This window comes from Hypanus sabinus, chromosome 15 (genome assembly GCF_030144855.1).
Source record: "Hypanus sabinus isolate sHypSab1 chromosome 15, sHypSab1.hap1, whole genome shotgun sequence".
NCBI classification, from domain to species: domain Eukaryota; kingdom Metazoa; phylum Chordata; class Chondrichthyes; order Myliobatiformes; family Dasyatidae; genus Hypanus; species Hypanus sabinus.
This window is the reverse complement of record NC_082720.1, coordinates 19,640,837-19,656,340: the sequence shown is the minus strand read 5'-3', so window position 1 is coordinate 19,656,340 and position 15,504 is coordinate 19,640,837. Positions and strand designations below refer to the sequence as shown.

The 15,504-nt window shown below is 42.1% G+C and overlaps 1 protein-coding gene across 1 annotated transcript in view; it reads right to left on the bottom strand.

Moving 5' to 3' along the window:
- Positions 1-1,001: 1,001 nt before the first annotated feature.
- LOC132405346 (lysine-specific demethylase 3B-like) overlaps positions 1,002-15,504 on the bottom strand; it is a 124,562-nt gene continuing 110,059 nt past the window's right edge. Inside the window, exons 25-27 of the mRNA XM_059990079.1 lie at positions 14,695-14,871; positions 13,997-14,131; positions 1,002-4,458 (exon numbers count right to left, since the gene is read on the bottom strand). Of these exons, the coding sequence (XP_059846062.1) occupies positions 4,378-4,458; positions 13,997-14,131; positions 14,695-14,871 (393 nt within the window). The 3' untranslated portion in view covers positions 1,002-4,377. The remainder of the gene's footprint in view (positions 4,459-13,996; positions 14,132-14,694; positions 14,872-15,504) is intronic.

Below are 15,504 nucleotides of genomic sequence, written 5' to 3'. Positions count from 1 at the left end.
CACTGGCCTCAATGTTATTCAAAATTCACCTCAGCCTTCAAGAACTATTTCTCCCTGGCACATGCTTGCTGAACACTGACAAACTAGACCTTAATTTTCAATCTAGTTTCATACTTAAAATTCACTCCCCCCCCCTTCAAGTTACTCATCATTTTACATATCCTGACGTCCACCATCTGCCTCACACCCTCATCTTATTATCATTGGGGTTATAGGCTTCCAAAGACTCACATTGAATCATTCAGAAACAGCCTCTTCCTTTCCACCATTAGATTTCTAATAGTCCAAAAACACACATCATTACTCTTTCTTTGCAATGTTTTTGTAATTTATAGTAATTTAATGTTTTTGTGCTGTAATGCCACTGTAAAACAAATTTCTTGTCATTTAAGTCAGCAAAAATCAATCTGATTCTGATCCCATTTTAACATTACTTTTACATTAATAATACTCTGCCAGGATTAACTGCTGCAGCAACACACACAAAATGTAGCAGGCCAGGCAGCATCTGCAGAAAAGAGTAAACAGCTGAGATCCTTCATCAGGACTGAATTTTTAGCATCTGCAGACTTTCTTGTGTTTGCATTAACTGCTACAGTGTAATTGTTTTTTATTGAGTGGCTTGCTAAATTTTGCCTTTTGCTCTTTTACAGATTGAACTTATGTTTCAATTCTGAATGGTTGACATACAATAAATTAAGATGGGCTTGATGGGCCTCCCACTATACCATTAAGAAAATACATGAAAAAGTATTAACCAGCTTTTTCTCTGGACAAAAGTTTCTAAAATGTTTGATTTGTTGCAATATATACTACTTGTACCCATTAGTGAGCATGGTTGACACTTCACACATACACCGTCATTATATTTAATCATGCAGAAATGAGTGTAACACTTTTTTTTGGAAGCTGTTTAAATTACAGTACATTTAAAGTCACTTAATATACTGGTGGACTTTCTCTTCAGAAACAGTTGTAAATAAATGAAGCGGACAGAAATATTTTCTTTAAATTTTAATAAGAATATTGAAACCTAAATCAGCCCTTCACAAAATGCTTGCAGTAAATGAAGACAAGTATTCTACATTATGTGACAGTATTTTTTTTCTTCATTTTATCCTTTTATTAAAAAGTCACAACAGCTTACATATCAACAAAAACATCAGATTTACGAACGGTACTATGGTACCTGCCCAAAGAAAAAACAAAATACACACTTCTAGAGACAGTTTTGGTTTTAAATACTGAATCCTGAAAGCAGTCTGTTTGGGGAAAAAAGTGGGTACTGTCAAATCTGAACGAATGCCAAAGCCGGAAGTCTGTCATGTGCTGACAATTGGTATCATCAAGGGTAAAGTCCACATTTTGTGCTCATTTTTCCTTTGAGATCTGGTTACGTTTTAAGACTGCAGAGGGCTTGGCCATATGCGCCTACCCTCTACGAAGTTAAAAAGTGGTGAAATATGCTGGAAGATGTGGCAGACCTGTAAACCTTCTCCAATGAATATGATTTTTTGTCACCCTGCACACTTTTCAGTGTTTTTCTTTCAATGCTGTAAATAGTGCAAAATATTACTACACGGCTGAACCTCACTGACCCAGAGTTGATTTAATTCATTAAGAGTGGAGCTTAAGGTAAAAATCATCATCGCAAGGAAAAGGAAAAACTCGTTTGATGGAGTTTACAGGCAACAAAATACAAAAAGTAGAAGTTATATCCCTACAATGTCCTGCTAATATGTCCCAATATCAAGTTGAGGATTCCTACATAGAAGTGAAGAATAATTCTCAGGGAGAAGTAAAATATCACAATTTTTATTTTTAAAGAGAAAGTTGAGGAACTCAAGATATGTGTTGATTATTTCCATGACTCTTAGAATGGCAACCTGTCAAGTGGAATCCAATCACAAACATAATAAATAATGCAGTAAACTAGATTCAAAATGAAAAATTTGAGATGTCTATGCTTAAACTCATTTTACTTTATTATATGGATAGGCTGGGTGATCAGATTTGCACTCTGAGCCTCACTTCCCTCATCATTCTTCATCCTGGTTCTTGCTGGGTTGAAGATATTTCCGTCCTATTCAACAAAACGCTCCAAGCCACACTTTCATTCACATATGTGCATGAAGGAAACTGCACTAAAACAAAACTTTCCAGAATAAAACAATTGGTTCACACCCTCGATCAACTAAGTGTTATCACCCTGATTTCAGGGTTCATAATGTTCTACCAAAAACAAAAAAATCGGAATGACTGAATAAAATAATTTCCAACTTCATTTCATAATGAAACGTAACATTGATAAATACCATCACAAGAGTCAAGGGATTAATCAAGATGCATGAAGTTCTTAATAGTCCTCTTGAAGATTTGTCTACTTAGAATAGCAATACTGAACCTTTGATAATTGGTAAAGGAACAGACCAGTTTACAAACTGGAAATACTTCTCAGACACCTGGACAAACGGAAGTCCTGCTTAACCAAGACTAGTTTAACCACCAAGTATTACCTTACAGTTCAACATTTGATCTGCAATGGAAATCAGATGAAACAACGAGAGATAGACTGCTTCAATTTTTTTCTGATTATAGTTTGTTCAGTAAGGGTCAGAATGCATGTTTAGATATCTTTGCCCTGATACCAAACAACGAAAGGCTCAGGGACTAAGGAGGGTGGCACGATGCTGTAGCAATAGTGCCGATGCCTCGCAGATTTAAGAGACTGGGTTCAATACTGATTGCCAGTCCAGTCTATGTGGAATTTGTATGTTTCCTATATGATTACATGGCTTTCTGGGTGCACTAGCTTCGTTCCTTATCACAAAGACATGGTGGTACTATGATTGGTTACTGTAAATTACCCCTAGTCTAGGAGGTAGGGGAATCGGGGAAAATTGATGGGCATGCAGGAGAGACTGGTTTACAGGGAAGACCAATGGAAGAATGAGATTGTGGGAAAATGCTAAAAACTAGACTTGATGGGCTGAATGGCTTCCTTCTATGTTGAAAGATACTAAAAATAATTTTTGAGGGGGTCATGACAGTTTGAAGAGCTTATTAAATGTTTTAATCAAATCAATATTGCATGAGTATTTCTCCACATGTTGGTAACAGTTAAAAAGAAATCAATTCAGAGGTATTACTTTAATAGCAGCTGACTCCAGTTTAGTATTGAGATTTTGTTTTGTCACTCAAGATCTCCACATGACAAACCCTCAAATTACGTGCACTTAATCCTTCCTTACTACCCAGTTCACTGTCCAATGTTTGACAATGAAACTGACATTTCTCCAGATGATTTAACTAAATTTCAACTTTAACAAGGGAACTCAACTCACGTTAGAGCCAACAGGACCCAATTCTCTGGGCTACATGGCCCAACATCTTGCTGACAGAAACATTAAGAGTACACCTCGCTAATAAACTGACAGAGGAAAATGAGGCATTGAAATCTTGTTTGCTTCAAAAGGAGCATTATCTATGCTTCCAGGTGAAGGTACATACTGCAGCAGGTCAGTCAAAAAGATCTATTTGGAAAGTGATTGCTTCTTTATATAGTAAAATAACTTGTTTATAAATATCTGCAGTTGAGAGAAAAATCCATCTTAGAAAATGAAAAACAAAATTAATTTCTGACAGTTTTACATTTCTAAAACCTTAACATCCACAGACTTGAACAGAAATCCAATTCTGCCTCCCACCTCTGTTTGCAATTGGGGCCTGGCGGGAATGGATAACGAGTGATGCAGGTATTACTCCAAATTATAAATTGTAACATGTTAACTCGTATCGCTTCACCTGATTTAGCAGTTTGGTTTTGATTCCAGTAAGGTCTGGCTGTAACTATGAGTGCCCAGAAACTACACAGAAACAGCTCGGTAACGAGTCTCTGGAATGTTGTAAAGATCTTTAAGAAAATTAAACTTAAATAAAACCAGGGATCACTTGACCATAGTTAACGTGAGCCAACAAAAAGTCTTGCTGTCCCTTTAAACTTACTCTTCTTTCTGGGAACATGAGAATGTTATAACCATGGGCTATGCTACTTCTATAAGATCACTTCTCATTAACCCAGTACTTTGTATGAATATGGATAAAGTAAGGGGAAAGGGACCTTTTGTTTAAATATAACCACTAACTCAGTGCAAAACTAACTACAATGTGACACTCTCCCAAATCTTCTGTTTCTACAGCTTGCTGCAGGAAACAGCAAAGCTGATACTACGTTTCACTGTGATAATGTGGTGAATTTTTATTGAACATTTTATCTTCCACCAAAACATCCTTTCCATTTTTAAATGCATGTAATTCTTAATGAGCATATGTTACAGAACAGTTCCTCTGAGTCACTGATTTCCATTCAAGGTTCCTCTATGACTTGCCCAGTCTGGGTTCCTCAGCCTTCAAAGTCCCAACAGCATCTTTCACAGCATGATAGATAATGTTCTTCACCTGATGACAATAAACTTTATTCTTAGTTAAGGTTTACACAATTGAAACTTCAACATGAACATTCAGATTATTAACAGACATCTTAAAATAATGGTGAAAAAGTAACTTAACATTTAAAGAGGAAAAATTATAAGTGCCTCGAGTACCTTACATATTCAGTATCCCCCCCCCCCAATGGTTCCATCAGCCAATTTAGCAGCCAATAAGCTCAGCCTTGATGGGTGATTCACCAGCAGACAGATTCCACAGGCAACTATGGCCATGAACAGGTTAACTAAACCAGAACAATTAAAAGGCTTCTGCAGAAAACCCCACCCGTCACAGACGAGTTTATGTTTCTAGAAAACGGTTTGTCTCAATTTTTGTAACATTGTAACCTCCATTTTCCCCCGTTAAAGTGGAGGTGTGTTCTTGCAGGATGCTTCTTGTTCCCTCTCTCACATTAATTCACTTTATTGGCAATGGCAAAGTGAACCAGTGCCATTATTTAATAGCCTAGGCCAACATTAGACTGAGAATGGACAAGGCTTGTGCTCAAAGAAATAACAAGATCTGTCAGTTTTTATTAGTAGTGACTCAATACCATGGGGAATTAAGAACTGGATATGATTGGGCTGGCTGCCACAACCAAGTCCCTCTTTTGCTATGGCCTCTCTAGTCCAAAGAAAAATAAAAAGATGTCTCGCTGCAGCGTTAGTGAGGCATTGCTGTGCGCTTTATCTGAATGCACTTTCTTTGTTGGGCAATGCTTGTGGATTAGGAAAGAGTTTAAGTAGTGAGGATGTCAAGGAAATGGACAGAATTTGAGGATCAGGACTCATGGGAGAAAGGTGGTGTAGGAGTCCAAAATGTTATGGGTTAAAGCAAAGTGACAGTAGAAGTGGAGAAAAGACTGAGGGATTATTTTAAGGAGCCAGTTCAAGATCTGGCCATTGCTACTGCAGCCCCCCACCACCCCACAAATGCAATGCGTCACAGATGAAGGGTGTGACAGCAATGTACCCTGATGCATTTACTCAGCTCCTCGGACTAGAGAGGGCACGTTGAAGGAAGTAGGCTGTGACTGCTTTTGTGTTACTGATGTTATATACAAATTTGTCCCACAGCATCAAGTGATAAAAATAAAACAAAATTTATTGTTTCCTTTGCATTTTATGTTTCTTTACAGTACCTTGAAAAAATATTCAGCCCCCACAACTATTTAACATTTTTCTGTATGTATCATTATCTACAATATATGAAGGATTTTTAAGCTAACCTACAACACTGTACATCATGTCAAAACAAAAGAATAATTCCAAAATCTGTCATCAATTTACCAAAAATTAGAAGCCAGAGTTGAGGCTGAAAAACTATTCGGCCCCTCTGTAATTACTGTGCTAATGCTCCTCAGGTGCAATACTATGTATTACCTTACCAACTCATCCAATTTGCTGATGTAGAAAATTGGAGGATCATCTGAATAAATACCACCCCCCCCCCAAAAAAAAAGGTCCAACTGTATGGTAGATTTTCAACAGACCAAACCAAAAGCAAGACAAAAGAGCATTTAAGGTGAGTCAGGGAAATGATAATAAAGCACACACCTGTAGAGGAGGACAAGGCTATCTTAAAGGCACTGAAATACGTCTGAGTTCAGTGCAGTCCATTTTAAAAGTGGGTAAAGTATGAAACCACAGTCTCACTGCCTAGGTGAGGCCACTGCTCTAAATTTGGTCGCTGAAGAACAACACCTGTAAGAGAGGTGACTGAGATGCCAATAGTCACTTTGAGTGTACTGCAGAATTGAGTGGCTGCAACTGGAGATGAAGTTCATGGCTCCACAATCTCTAAAGGCCTTGTGCAAAAAGGGTATTTATGGAATAGTGGCTAAACAAAAAAAAAAGCATTTATTTGCCTGTAAAGACTTGGCAAAGTGTCACTTAAAAGATACTGTAAAGATGTGGAAGAAGGCCTTGTGGTCGGATGAGACTAAAGTGGAACTTTTTGTCCTCAACACTGAGCGGTACGTGTGACATAAATCTAATACTGCGCATCAGCCAGTAACATCACCCCTAATGTGAAGTATGGTGGAGGTAGTATCATGCAAAGGGGATGCTTTTTAGCAATAGGACTGGAAATCTGGTTAGGATTGATAGGAAGACATAGTACTGCTAAATGCAGGGAGATCCTGGATAAAAACCTCCTAGCCTCTGCCAGAAAGCTTAAACCGGGGAGGAAGTTTGTCTTTCAGCAGCAAGTGGCCCAATTCAAACTGCCACAGCAATCATGGAATGGCTTCAAATGAAGAACATTCATGTCCTTGAGTGGTCCAGTCAGTGTCTTGACCTAGTAATTTTACAAGGAGGAATGGGCAAACTTTGCTCCATCATGTGGTGCAAACCTAATAGACATCTATCCAAAACAGATTACTGGCCTTAACAGTTGCGAGGGATGGTTCAACAGTACTGAATAAAGGGGAATGAATACTTCTTAAATAAAAATCCCTGGTTGTATTACTCACTTATGCGAACACACTGTTGGGAAGCTGAATACTTTTACAAGGCACTGTACATAAATTCTGCAACAGCAAATTTTATTCTGTATCTCTAGCATGGAAGTCAATTACAACTTGGTTGCTGATGTATGGGATGGCTATAGAATGCATGGGACCAGTGGGCAAACAGCAGACTGGTCCGGAACAAAGCATCCCTCTGTTTTGAGATGCATTTGCATTCAAATAGGAATTTAGTTCAAAATAGATAAATGTTTTGGCACTTGGACCTACGCCTTATTGGTACCATATGACCAAAAGACAGAGACGCAGATTTAAGCCATTCTGCTCATCAAGTCTACGCTGCCATTTCATTATGGCTGATCCATTTCTGTCTTCTCCCCATAACCTTCCACGTACTGGCTAATCAAGAATCTATCAACCTCCACCCACTTGGCCTCCATTGATTCAACACCCTCTGGCTAAAGAAGTTGCTCCTCATCTCTGTTCTAAACCGATGACCCTAGAGTCTGAGGCTGTGCTCTCTAGTCCTAGACTCCCACATTATAGGAAACATCTACTCTATCTAGGCCTTTCAACAAGATCATCCAACATTCTTCTAAATTCCAGGAAGTACAGTCCCAGAACCATAATGTTTCTCATGATAACTCTTTCATTCCTGGCATCATTCTAGAGAATCTCCTTTGAACCCTCTCCAATGTCAGCAAATCCTTTCTGAAACAAGAGGGCTAAAGCTGCTCACAGTACTCCACCTGAGGCCTCAACAGTGCCTCAAAGCTTCAGCATTACATTCTTGGTTTTATATTCCAGTCCTCTTCAAAATGAAAGCTAACATTCCATTTGCCTTCCTCACCATCGACTCAACCTGCAAATTAACCTTCAGGGAATCCACCACAAGGACCCCCAAGTCCCTTTGCACCTTAGATTTTTGAATTTTTGCCCCATTTGGAAAATAGGCAATGCTTTTATTCCTTCTATCAAAGTGGATGACCATACACTTCCTGACTCTGCATTCCATCTGTCACTTCTTTGCCCATTCTCCTAATCTCAGTCCTGCAGCCTCCGTTTCCTCAACGCTACTTGTGGCCCTCCACCTTTTGAGTAACATAAGCAAATCAAAGCCAACAATTCTGTCATCCAAATCAATGATATACAACATAAAAGGAAGTGGTTCCAACCTCTGTGGAATATCACCAGTCACCGGCAGGCAATCAAGAAAGGCTCCTTTTATTCCCACTTTTTGCCTCCTGCCAATCAGCCAATGCTCTACCTTTCCTGTAATACCATGGCTCTTACCTTGCTAAGCAGTCTCGTGACAGCACCTTGTCAAAGGCTTTCTAAAAGACCAAGCACACAACATCCACTGATTCTCCTTTGTCTATCCTGCATTTTATTTCTTCTAAGAATTCCAACTAATTTCAGACTAGATTTCCCCTTAAGGAAACCACGTTGACTTTGGTCTTTTTATCACATGCCCTCCAAGTACCTTGAAACTGCACCCTTCACAATTGACTCGAAACATCTTCCCAACCACTGAGGTCAGACTAATTGGCCTATGATTTCCTTTCTTCTGCTTCCCTCCTTTTCTGAAGAGTGGAGTGACATTTGTAATTTTCCAGTGCACTGGTACCATGCCAGAATCTATCGATGGATCCACAATTTCTTCAGCCACCTCTTTCAGAACCCTAGGGCGTACTCCATCTGGACCAGGTGACCACTACATTCAGACCTTCCAGTTCCCCAATTACCTAGTATTATCCACAGTGAAGACTTGTTCGTTTGCCATTTTCTTCTCCCCCCCCCCCTTACGATGACTCCAGAAATATAATGTAAAGGGGGTTTCTTTTTTTTTCTTTGTTACTGTTGGGAAAGGGTTTCCTTTTGTTAACTAGCAGGAATGCTAATTTACTGATAACGAGAATGGTATTCCTTTGTAAACCAAATGGGGATTAATGTTCTTTCTTCTGAGTCTGTAAGCTTTTGTTGACGGGCTTTTGGGCAGATCGGCGCGAGGGAGTCGAGAGAGAGGACGCAATGCTCTAAGCTGGGCGAGGATTGGACCCCAAAGGGGGGTCCAAGGCCGGGAGATTCTCCGAGGGGGGGGGGGGGGGGGGGGGGAATGAAGCTAGATGTGCTTGGTTGACCACTCGGAGGGTCCTGAGCTGTTTGGAGAGTCGAGGAGTTCGGAGGGTCCTGAGCTGCGAGTCGAGGAGTTCGGAGGGGATCGAATGGTGGCCAGAAGACTTCAGTAATTGAGCTCCAACGGTTGTGCACGAAGTGGTTTGGACTTTGATAAGTTTGGCGCCTTTTCTTTAATTTTCTCTTCATATATACTGTATCGTTATTAATCACTTAGTTATAGTAACCTTTATAAATTGTACTCATTTAATCGCATAAGGTGTACTGTCTGGTTTTGGGCGAGGCGGGGACATCACACAGCATCCACACCAGCTGATTACCCAGTTTGGCGGGGCCAAAGGCTGCTCCCCCTAGACAAGAACGAGCTGAGCGAGCCTGAGGCGACCCAGGGGGTTACATTGTGGGGTGCTCGTCCGGGGTTGATTTCTTTGGAAGCTGTGTGATCACCCTCTTTAAATTGTGTCTGCGGCGAAGAGCTGGTGTGCCTTTGTGGGTGTGCGATTGCTGGTTATTGCTGTGTGTGTGTTGGGTGGGGTGGTTGCTGTTGGTAGCAATTGTCGTTGTTCGAGTGTCCGACTAGTGCTGACGAAATGGTGGTGGGACCATGGGTTGTCCGTACTGTTTGGAGATTGAGGAGTGACAGGTTGGGATGTTTCAGCAGTGGTGAGCTCCGCCCGGTTATTGGAATAATGTCCAGCCCTAAAGGGGCGGAGGCGTGGGCGGAGCGGACCTCTGAGTTGTTGGGTGAGTGGCAGTGCTTGGCTGAGGAAAAGTGACAGGGACGGGTTGAAAGTTTGAGTAGGCGGGCTGGTGACTTTGTTAGAACTGTCAGGCGCAATTACCTCGAAGTGACCGCTGCCAGTTCTGGGAAAGTGTGGGAAAATGCGTGTGGTTCGACTGGAAGTCAAATGCCGCAGCTGGGGGGCTTATTATATCTGTGGCAGGAGATTGGTGGGAAGTTTTTAGGGTATCCCTTTTTGCCTAGGGGGGCAGATAAATTGCTTGTGGTGCCAAGGGGATCTGTCAAGGGGATCAGTTGTTCCGTTGATTCGAGAGGTGTCGGGAAACTTAGAGGAGGCCCAGTGGGGGAACGGCTTGGGGTCTCTGGGGGAGCACGTTCCCAGCAATGTACCAAGGAACTCCCGAAAGGAACAGACCCTATTCCTGAAGGCTTAGAGGGGCCACGCGCACAGGTGTTGTTATGGATGGATGGAAGTCAAGTTAAAGCCATCCTCGGCACCGGGGCGCCGGTGAAGTTGCTGTACAGTTTGTTTCATAACCGTTATTGGAAGCATTTACCCTTGACAACATTGAGGACACTGGAGATTCGGGGTACCAGTGCCGGTGATTATCCAGACAACGGTTGTTGGTCAGTGAAAATGGAGTTCTTAGAGGCAAATGTGGAGGAGACTGAGGTTCATGAATCGTTAATGCTGATGTGTCCGGACCCTGTTGAGACGGGCAGCGTTTCTGTTCTAGAGAGAACCAATATCCTGCTGGTGCGCTTGGGAGCCTGCCCGGAGGAGGCGGGTGAGCGCTGTTTGGAGGCATTGTCGATGCACCCAGGGTTTCGAGCTGCTTGTGCGGACGTGTGTAGCAGCATTGGGCTGATACCGAATTCAAACAAGAGCCAGTGGTGGTATGGCCTGGGGGAAGTATCTGAGGGTGAGACCCTCTTCGTGGACGCTGCGAAATACCACAAGGGAGGGGAGTTGACTGCTGAAGACACCTCGGAGAGAGAGAGGTTGCGGCGACTGGCCCCTACAGCCGTGGAAGATGTAGGCAGCGTGTGTATGGATTATATTGCGTTGAAGAGGTGCACTGTCAGTGACCAGAATATGGCCCTGAGGGCCAGAGAGGCGATGGCCTGTCTGAGTGGTGTGAAGTGGTTTAAGGTGCTGGATCTGAGGAGTGGATGTTGCCAGATCCCGATGAGTGGGGCCAACAAGGAGAAGACGGCCGTTATAAATTCCCTAGGAGTCTTCGGGTCCGAAAAGATGCCACAGGGCATATCTGGAGCCCTTGCAACCTTCCTGTGGGGCAGGTGGAAGACCATAGGGGATGTGGAGGCGTTTGGAGTTTTGTTGTATGTGGATGATCTCTTGGTATTTGGATTTGCCTCAGGAGAATATGAAGTGAGGTCGTTGCAGGAGCAGCTGAGAACTACCGAGTTAAAGTGTTTTCGGGACACGTGCCAGGGCTGGCGAAGGTCGCAGCTCGTGAGAGACTGGCTCTATGGAATCAAGTTTGAAATGAAGACGGAGAGACTGGAGAAAGTGATCTGGAACCATTCGGAAGACTTACAAGTTGGAGAGAATGAAGAAAGTTGTCTGACTGCGGGTAATAGCAAACTGAGAACCCGGAGAGGGGAGTTTGCAGAGGTGAAGAAATTACAGACGAATCTCGGAAGAGAGAAGCGGAAGCTTGAAGGGAACCTGAAGATGACCATCGACAGTTCAAATGAAGTGCAAAACCTGAAAGTTGATCTGGAAGAAGTCATGAGGAAGAAAAAGCTGGAGAGAAGTGCAGTGAATACTGAACAGGAGGCTGAAGAGACTGCGGGAGCAGTGCAGGCCACGTGTTTCCGTTTGGAGAAGATCAAACAGCAGCTACCGATCACAGGAATGAGGAAGAATACAGATTCGATGGATGATGTGCTGGATGTGTGGTACATGCTGCCTTTTGCTGACTTTCCCTCGATTGAGGAAGAGACCTTTGGCCCTTCTCCCATTGAGTCAGGTGTAGCGGGGAGGGTTAGCTGTGTGCAGTGTGGGGCATAAGTGAGAGGTTGAGAGAGGAGTTGGTAGTGGGCCCAAGGTATCCCCAGTTGTGTCCGAGCCTGAAGGGTTTAGGTGAGGGGGTACGGAGGCCTCAGAAGGGTTAGGGAACTCCCAGATAGTTGGCCTAAGTAGCGCCTGAGGAACAGGGCGTGAGGGTTACTGTGTGGGGAGGAGATGTCACTGTTTGTGCTTGGGTTACGGTGTGTTGGCAGGAAAGGTGGCGAGTTATTTAGTAGTCATGAGGACATGACTTTTATTTGGTGGAGGAAGTGTGTAAAGGGGGTTTCTTTTTTTTCTTTGTTACTGTTGGGAAAGGGATGCTAATTTACTGATAACGAGAATGGTATTCCTTTGTAAACCAAATGGGGATTAATGTTCTTTCTTCTGAGTCTGTAAACTTTTGGGCAGATCAGCGCGAGGGGGTCGAGAGAGAGGACGCGATGCTCTAAGCTGGGCGAGGATCGGACCCCTTCCCGGGAGATTCTCCGAGGGGGGGGGGGGGGGATGAAGTGAGATGTGCTTGGTTGACCACTCGGAGGGTCCTGAGCTGTTTGGAGAGTCGAGGAGTTCGGAGGGTCCTGAGCTGCGAGTCGAGGAGTTCGGAGAGGATCGAATGGTGGCCAGAAGACTTCAGTAATTGAGCTCCAATGGTTGTGCACGAAGTGGTTTGGACTTTGATAAGTTTGGCGCCTTTTCTTTAATTTTCTCTTCATATATACTGTATCGTTATTAATCACTTAGTTATAGTAACCTTTATAAATTGTACTCATTTAATCGCATAAGGTGTACTGTCTGGTTTTGGGCGAGGCGGGGACATCACACAGCATCCACACCAGCTGATTACCCAGTTTGGCGGGGCCAAAGGCTGCTCCCCCTAGACAAGAACGAGCTGAGCGAGCCTGAGGCGACCCAGGGGGTTACAATAATATTAACTCTCCTCTTTTACCTTTTATGCATCTGAAAAAGCTTTTAGTATCCTCGTTAATATTATTGGCTAGCTTACCTTCTTACTTCATCTTTACCTTCTTATGACTTTTGTTAGTTGCCTACTGGTTTTTAAAATCTTCCCAATAATCAAAATTCCCACTCATATTTGCTCTATTATATCCCCTCCCTTTTGCTTTTATGTTGGCTTTGGCTTCCTCTTAATGCTTTCCTAATTGCTCCCAGAAACTCCAGCCACCGCTGCTCTGCTGTCATCCCTACTAGTGTTCCTTTCCAATCAGCTTTGGCCAGTTCCCCTCTCATGCCTCTGTTATGCCCATTACTCCACTGTAATACTGATAGAATTCATCCTGCAGTTTGAGAGAGAAGTTAAAGTTAGATCTATCATATTATGATCACTAAAAGTTTCTTTACTTCAAGCTATCTAATCAAAATCTGGTTCATTACAAAACACCCAATCCAGAACAGCTAGTCCCCTAGTGGGCTCAAAGCCGTCTCATAGACATTCTACAAATTCCTTCTCTTGGGATCCAGCACCAACCTAATTTTCCCAACTTATCCGCATATTGAAATCCTCTATGACTATCATGACATTCCCTTTTTGTCGTGCTTTTTCTCCCTTTGTAATTTGTAGCCCACATCCTGACTACTATTCAGAGGCCTGTACACAATTCCCATCAGGACCTTCTTACCCTTGCAGTTCCTTAACTCTACCCACAACGATTCTACATCTTCCAATCCTGTCATATCTTTCTAAAGATTTGTTTTCATGTTTTACCAACAAAGTCGCACCACCCTACTGCCTACCTGCCCATCCTTTCAATACAATATATTTTTCTGAATGTTAAGCTCCTAGCTATAATCTTTTTTCAGCCACAACTCTGTGATGCCCACAAAGTCATACCTGCCAATCGCTAAATGCACTGCAAGATCATCTATGTTATTCCGTATACTGTGTGCAGTCAAATATAGCATCTTCAGTCCTGCATTGCCTTTTCTTACCCACGTAATTGGTGCCAATATATACCAAGACTTCTGGCTGCTCACCCTCCAGTTATAAAATACCATGGACCTGATCTCAGACATCCCTAACCCTGGCACCTGGGAGGCAACATACCATCCTAGTGCCTCTATCACATCCACAGAATCTCCTGTCTACTCCTATATGAAATTATCATACCTGTAATTTATCTTCATGGTTGGTGTGAGTGTTCGACAGATGCCTGAATTCCTGAGTAAGACGGAAGCAGTGTTTGACATGTTCTGGAGATACAAAGTCTTCAGCCACTTTGATACAACTGTACAGATTGTGTACCTGAAGGAGAGATACAATCATTACATTATTTTTACCACATTTCATCCAAAATAAACACCAAAGAACCATCAACTTGCACTTCTTTAACATATGTGGAAAGAAATGGGGCTCAGATTGTTTAATAAAGCAAAAGCAATGAAAATTACGAGGAGGGGCGACAGTACTTTATCTTCCCTACTTTAAAAAAGAAAGATTTTTATGAGTAAAAAACTGGTATTTATTTTGTGCTTTTTATGACTTAAGAATACCACATAACAATTTAAAGCCAGTTAGGTATTTCTGTGATGCATTCATTGTTGCAACGTCAAGAAGAGCTGGCAAGGAATAAGAGGGGGCACCAAGCTCCATAATGAAAATGTTAAGGGCCTGAAGTCACTTAATGTAGATGATGAATAAAGCTGTCAGACTTAGATTTTTATAATAACTTTCTAATGTAATTAAGTACATTTGCTTCTGTTTGGTTATCATTAAGCCCTACCTTATAAACCTCAAATTTACACTTTTTAAAATCAATATCAACTTTGCCCAAACAGTAGAGTCTATTGTTTCTTGACATGTCATACCTGGTGAGGTGCTCCAGCTGGGATGAAAACAGCATCTCCCAGGAACTGTACAATGGCCCAGCCCTGCACACCATACTCCTCATATAGCCGTTTCCGCAGGACCTGGTCTAAGTACCAACTCTGGTCATGAATAGGGTCGTGATCAGGTGGGTTATCTTGGCCTTGCTCTTCCGACACCTAGAGCAGAGGCAAGCACAAATATGCCAAATGTATGTATATATAATCATCAACTCATGACTAAGGTGTAATGTTAAGCCAAAAGAAAGATCTGACTTCAAAACATAAAATTATATATTTTGACTGCATTTTCACAAACTTTCTTGTAAGTTACAGAATCTCAATAGGATTTGCTATGCCATCACAAGGCACTGTCATAACAAAGCCCAAGTAGTTGAATCAACTTAACAGAAAAATAAATGGGGATAAAAAAAAGTACACTGCATATAAAAGATGCATACCAGTAGCCCTTTCTACAGCCTACCATTTAACTACATTTAAATGTAGAAAACAGCACACATTATATAGTGTGTTTTGTACGGCAACTTACAATTATGACATTTAACTTAATTGACATGCCTATGAAATAATTATTTGATAGCATAAAGGGTCAGAAAAAGGTAATGAGATCATGTTTTGCTGTGAGACGACCAACAGCAATTGTGATTACTATGAAAGACTTAAAAAAAAAGTCAAGGAGAAAAACCTGGGTGAGTGTAGACAGATCTCAAAGTACTGAACAAAGACATCTGGCAGTCAATAGACTGTATTCACATATGATGAAGTCGACTCAGGCCTGAGAGACCAGTGTCA